The following is a 6,400-nucleotide window of genomic DNA, read 5'->3' on the forward strand; positions in this document are numbered from 1 at the left end:
CATGAGCACGGCAGCTGCATGCAACCCTACACGGCTGTGGGGTGCAGCCCAGGGCACCCAAGGCCAGGGACGGAGGTGGGAGGCAGGGGCTGGCCCCTCACAGTCCAGGGGCTGCAGGAAGGCTGCAGTGGGCTGGAAAGCGCCGCAGGGAGGCACAGAGGGCCGGGAGCAGGTGCTTGGTTTTGTTTTTAATGAGTTGCTTCGGTGCTATGCGAGCAGAGCTGCAGCGGGAGTGAGGTGCTGAGCAGGGCAGCTGTGGAAGAAGGACAAGGCACATCGTAGGCAGGACCTACTATGAGCTGTGCATGAGAACACGAGGTGCTGGCCCTGGGGCTCTGCAGGGCCTCACTGAGGGCAGCTGGGGGCTCATGCAGACTGTGAGAAGGAGCTGTGGTAAGGTTCTGGGCATTTGGAGACTTCCCAGGCTTTAAATACAAAAGACCAAATCTGAATTCTAGGGAGGAGATCAGATGTGGCAGCAACCTGCAGAGAAAGCACACTCAAAATGCCTGGCCCCAGCTGCAGCACTGTCCCCTGTGTTCCCAGCAGGCCTAGAAGCATCAGAACCCAAACTAGGTTCATGATGAGTCTCCCCTGCATCTCACAGCTTTTTGCATCCACGTGCTGTGGGACCCGTGGCAGCAGCAGAGCCCCATGCCTGCACATCAGTTGCTGGTTGTCTTCCCCCATCAGCTTGCAGTCAGCCACACTGCAGAAGTCAGGTGGGGTGAGATGGACTGGGAGGAACAGCGACAGCGGGAGTGACACACAGAGTGCGGTGCTGGCAGACTACTGTGAGCGAAGGGATCATTGCTTTGCTCTCTTACACAGAAACACTACTGGCTAATAAGGGAAGCGACCCAGTTCAGAGCTGGCCTGCTGTGCATGGCAGCAGTTACATCTCGGCGGGGCAGCTGAGCTGATCCGTGGGCATCATCTTGTCGGTGTCGATCTTGTAGGACTGGAGCATGCTCTTCAGGTGCTCTACAGTGTCTGGGTGCATGTCGGGAGTTCGGGACATAATCCAGGCGTAGTCAAAGTGGAAAAGCCAGAGGATGTTGGTGCAGGAGTACACCAGCGAGTAGTTCTCGTAGTCAGTGGAGATGACCCAGTATGGTGCAGAAGGCATAACTGGGGAGAGAGGCTCGGTTACACTGGGGGCAGCCACTCCTGCACAGCAGGTGGCCACAGCTCAGACTTAGAGTTGACCCCGCTTTTGCTGCTGCCGAGCTGTGAAACTGCAGATCTTGTTGACAAACCCCATCAGGATTCCTCGCTCTGCCCAGAGGGACCCAAAAATGCCACAAAGCCCTGCATGGGAAGCTGTAGCAGGGGAGTTAACACCATGACCCAACTTGCTTGCCCAGTCGTCTGGCAGTATGCTATCCATACTCATGTGCCTCAGGCCCCTGCCTGCTCTGAGCCCCATGCCCTCACCCCACTGTGCTGCCAGGCCCCAGGGCAGGCCTGGCCCTTACTCTGTGGCTCTGCCCCTCTGCTGCGAGGGAGCTCAGCCCGCTCACATCAGCAGTACTTACACCAGTTGAAGCGGACGCCCAGCTTGGCCGGCTCCTTCACATCTGTGTGCATGATTTCTCCTTCAATTTCATTTATTTTGCCACTGGAACTAAGGGCAGGAGGACACAGGGAAGAAATGGTATCAGCCATGCTTGAAATCATATTTCAATTTCCTGACTTCGTGGGCAGGACGTTACCCCTCCAGATACCCTTGCCTGCCAACAGGGGCAGACCCCTCCTACTGCCTGTGGGAATTGCTGGCCTGCAGGGATGGGGGCCAGCAGCACCCAGGACACACCAAAGATGCAGACCTCCCTGCGCAGGACAGGCAGAGCCCAGCACCTTATGCGGTGTGTCAGGGCTTGCCAGACCCTACTGCTTGTTGTGTGTTCACCTCTGTTTAATCACCTGTGTTTTTTCCAGGTCAGCACACTCTTCCGCACACCAGTGGCCCGCCCCTGCTCGGTGAGCTGGGGTTCGTTCCACTGCAGGTGCTGAGCACGGCCCTGCTGGCAGCAGGCTCTGCCACTTGGACACCCATCTGCTAATTGCCTTTATCCACCACATGCCTCAAGACCTCCACGCTGCCCGTGGGGCAGGAAAGTTTCACTGTTTCTTGTGAAACAGGAACGTCCAGGACAGCAGCGCACGGCCCCATTGGCACACCGCCTGCATCCCACAAACAGCACACAGCTGTTTGCCAGAGTGGGAACTGCAGGGACAATGCAGTGCAGCCAGAGAGCAGCATGGGCACAGCTCCCTGCCGGCCACAAGGTGCCTGGTGCCACGCTGTTGTTCTTGTGAGGCAGAACAAAGTCCACATGCCATGCCAGGGACTGAGGGGACGGCGCATCCCCCCTGCTTGCTCACGCGCTCCTCCTGCTACTGGCACTCCATGGCACCAGGGCTAGCACAGAGCCTGATACATCAACATCTGTGTTTGTTCCTCCCCCAGCAGCCAGAAACAGGGGATGTGGAGAAAAATCACCCCCTAGGATAGGAGGAGGGGTGGTGGAAGCCTCACCAATACAGGCATGGCCTGCACACCGGCACTTACAGCATCTCCTTGTTGATCACTTTAAACTTCCCGTTCTCCTTCAGAGAGTAGTTTGCCTGGACACAGCTTCCTTTCTCGAAATTTGAGGGCAGCTTTTCTATCTCGTACCATTTTCCCAAATACTGAGAAAAGAAAGTCAAGAGAGAAGCTTGGAGCACAAGGACTGGAGGTGGAACGGCTGAGCCCACTGGGTTTATGTGAGCCACAGGCACTGCAGCAGGGTGGCTCCTCCTGCACAGGGCTGGGTTGGACCAGGAGCAGGGCACCGGTATCACTGCTGCCATTGGGCATCCAAGTCACCACCGACCCATATCTGAGCACTGTGCCACTGCTCCTGTGCCACCCAAACCCCCTCACTGCCTGCTGTGAGACTTTAGAATCACTTCACACCTTGTTGATATCGAAGTCCTGCTGCACTGGTGGGTCTGGGCATGGTCCCATATGGAACATCTGTGCGTTCCCCAAGCCGAGGAGACCGAGCAGGACTGAGAGCTGCACTGCCGTGCCCAGCATGGCTGTGCTGGTGGGAAACAGACCTGGGAAGGAGGAAAAAAGCTGCATTTGGTCCTGAAAGGTGACAGGAAGGACAGCGCAGCTTCAGGTGCTGGGGTGCTCACAACTTCATCAACACCAAATGAAGTGTGATCTGATCCCTGCGAGGTGTGCTGTGAGGAGGCAGAGGGCACGTTTCCTGCAGCACAGCCCCCAGCCCCATGCCCCAGGCACGATGCAGCATCCTTCGTGATGTGCTGACCAGTGCAGAGCCGGGTGAGACCTGTGCCTCCCACCCCACATAGATCCAGCACCAGAACCCTGCCCACACAGTCCGGGCATGGAGCTGCTCTGCGTCCAGAAAGGAGCGGCAGCAGCATTTCCCCAAGTTTTGAAGATGAGCCCAGCCTGCCTCCAGCTGCAGGGCATGGCCTCTCTGTGGACAAACACAGCATCTCCTAGCTCGTACACGTACCTTGGCTGATGAGACACAGCGATGCTCCGCGAAGGACCAGGTCCGTACAGAACAGCTCTGCAGGAAGATCTCCACCCCTCTTTTTATAAGCGAGCCAGGATTCTCATTATTCAGCACCAGCACAAGCCACTCCCTGGCCTTGGACGTGTTTTACTTTGCGGAGGGCCGGTCGGCTGCCTTGGATCCGCGGTTGGTATGGGGCCAGGGATGGGCCGTGCCTTGGCTGCTCACCCATGCAAACAGCACCCCTCATCTCTGCGCTCTGCTCCCTGCTGCTGGGCAGCCCCGGCCAGCCACTCTCACAGCCCTGTGGCTGCACACAGCGGGAGGGAGAACCCGCAGCCCTGCCCTGTTGCACGGGCCCGTCACTGTGCTCCTGGGTGAGATGTGACCGTCCCGTCTCGCACAGAGCCTGTCCCCTGCCCCACGTCCCATGGACCCTTGGTGTGCTGAAGGGCACTGAATGGGGTCTGTACTATGGCGTGGTGCCACCCCATGGCTGACCCACAGAGGGGCCTCCTGCTGGGGGGAGCACTGGCTGCTCACAGCCACCTCTGTGCAGGGTCTGCCCAGTGACACAGGCTGGCAGTGTGTGCAGTGCTTGTGCAAGGCAGCTCCCAGTCATCCTGGTCAGACCCAGTGCACGGGGAGGATGAAGTGCAGGAAGCACTGCAGGAATGCTGAGGAGCCGCAGGGTCTTTTGGCAGTTTGTTTTCCAGACTTGTCTCATCCCGAATGAAAGGTGTCAATGTAATTAGCGGTGTGCTGAGCTGACAGCCCTTCCAACAGGTGCCCGGCAAATGGCTCTGACAGCAGCGCAGTCATCTGTGCATCCGCCAGGCCCGTGCGTTATGCAAGGAGCTGGGTGGCAAGCCAGCTGCCCCGTGTGGTTAATTGCTGTCTTTAAAACCTTATCTCTGCTGAGACTTTCACTCTGTGTGCACTTACATGTGTGTGCACATCCTAGGGATCCCCTGGCTGCTCACATGATGCCCCAAGAGCCACAAATATCCCTCCCAAAAAGCCCATGCAGGGACAGTCAGGCCATGATGGGCCCCTTCAGGTGCACTAAGACAGAACCGAGGTGAGCTGACAGCCGGGTCCTGGCTGCAGGGCTGCCTGGTGCCTGGGCTGTCCCTCTGTATCTGCCCGGTCACACAGAGCCAAGGGTCAGGGGGAAGCTGAAGCTGAGCCTCCCGAGCAGCTTAATTGCAGGGTGCAGAGAGCTCATCTCCAGCTGGCGGGTGGCTCCTGGCCCGGGGCAAAGGAGGGAGGCACATCAAAGAGCAGGAAGCTGGGGCAGGGCTGGGAGCACAGGAAGGAGGAGAGGTGGGGGGAAGCCGAGCCCAGGGAGAGCAGGAGGTGCCCGGAGCGCTGCTGCAGGAACGGCGCCTCCACCCGTGTCTGGGTGCCAAAGCGCTCTGACCAGATGCTGCTGCCCGCTCCTCACCGTGCACCCCAGGGATGCCAGCTTAGGGCGGGAGGCAATGGAACCCCTCCTTGCACTGAGAGCCTGAGGCACGGAGGGGTCTCCTCCAAAATGCCATCTCCCCCGTCCCCCTCTGCCATGGAGAGCGCCGCAGTGTGCACACTGACTGTGGTACTGGTTAGAAGCTCCACATGGAAGTGCTTCTCAGGGAGCACAGGATGCGGTGGATGCAGGGCTGGATGGCTCCTGGGGCTGCTGCTTGTGGCAGGGTGGTGGAGCTGCCCTGGGATTTTCAGTTGCAAAGGATGGGAGAGCAGCTGGAAAAGCCTCTGTTGGAGGCACTGCAATGACCAGGAGCTCAGCCTCTGCTGTGGGACACCAGCAGCTCCTGCCTCAGCGCTGGAGCAAGAATATCCTGGGGCCACAGCAGAGATCGAGCACAGGGACAACACTGTGGCTCTTCCTCATATACAAGGTTCCTTTCTTCCCTTTCTCTGTCTTCGCCCCTGCAAGTTCATCTGGAGTGTTTTTCTACCTCCTCTAAAGGAAATGTGGTTTTGGGAAGGCCAAACAGGCCAAAACATGCACTGAGACAAAAATGAGCCCAGAGGGGAAAAGGCAGAGAAAAGAAGGGCAGGTGGGAATTCTTCTCTGTTTCTAGGAGTGGCAGAAAGTGCTTTGAAATCTGTTTGTGCAAAATGCTGTAAAAATTCCAATTACAGTTATAGAACCAAAGGAAATAAACAAGCTCTGGAAGCAAGTAGTGGCCTCTGGGATAGAGGAATGTGGTCCAAGGTGACTGCCTGAAAGATGTTGTGATTCATGCGTGTATATTAGTGAGTAATTTTCCACCTCGGAAATTATCCAATTACATATTTAAAACACAAGAAGGCAGAGAGAGGTTTAAGGAGTTGTAAAACTGAACAAGATGTTATTATGCCAAAGCAGTCCTGGCGGTGAAGGTTGCCCTGGTCCAGGTGGGCAAATCCCTGGGGAGAGAAGTCAGTGGGGTCCCTCCCTGCCTGATAGGAGAAAAAATGAAATAGAGCAAATTAAAATAAGGACAGAGAGGTATAGCCAGGCAATCTCCTCAGACAGGACTGCATTGCTGAGGTGGCAGCACTTCACCCCTGTGGACCAGAGCTCAGGTACCGCTTGATCCCAGCCTTCCAGCCTGACCCAGAGGTGCCCCGTACCACGCTGTACACTGCTAAATAAGGGCCAAAAAATGTTTATTTTGCATTTCACTGCTGCGTTATCACTCGCTGTGCTGGGTACCAGGCACAGCGTTGTGTTCAGCCCCACTTGGAGGAGCAAGGAGGGGTGCTGTGGAGGACTCCTCCAGGGCCATGCAGCAGCTTCCAAGGCTGTGCTGTGCCACACCACATCATGTCACAGGGGTCAGCGCTTCAGCCTGGCCCAGGCACTC

The 6,400-nt window shown here is 57.2% G+C and overlaps 1 protein-coding gene across 1 annotated transcript; it reads right to left on the reverse strand.

Moving 5' to 3' along the window:
• Positions 1-168: 168 nt before the first annotated feature.
• Positions 169-3,587, reverse strand: APOD (apolipoprotein D). Its single transcript, XM_042878590.1, has 5 exons — positions 3,543-3,587; positions 2,966-3,111; positions 2,576-2,697; positions 1,539-1,627; positions 169-1,131 (listed from the first exon to the last, which is right to left on the reverse strand). Exons 2-5 carry the CDS (start codon positions 3,086-3,088, stop codon positions 896-898), a joined length of 570 nt encoding a protein of 189 aa, XP_042734524.1. The 5' UTR covers positions 3,089-3,111; positions 3,543-3,587; the 3' UTR covers positions 169-895.
• Between the last annotated feature and the right edge of the window lie 2,813 nt (positions 3,588-6,400).

Source organism: Lagopus leucura, unplaced genomic scaffold (assembly GCF_019238085.1).
Source record: "Lagopus leucura isolate 7727_CA_CO unplaced genomic scaffold, USGS_WTPT01 Super-Scaffold_100021, whole genome shotgun sequence".
In the NCBI taxonomy this organism is placed as follows: domain Eukaryota; kingdom Metazoa; phylum Chordata; class Aves; order Galliformes; family Phasianidae; genus Lagopus; species Lagopus leucura.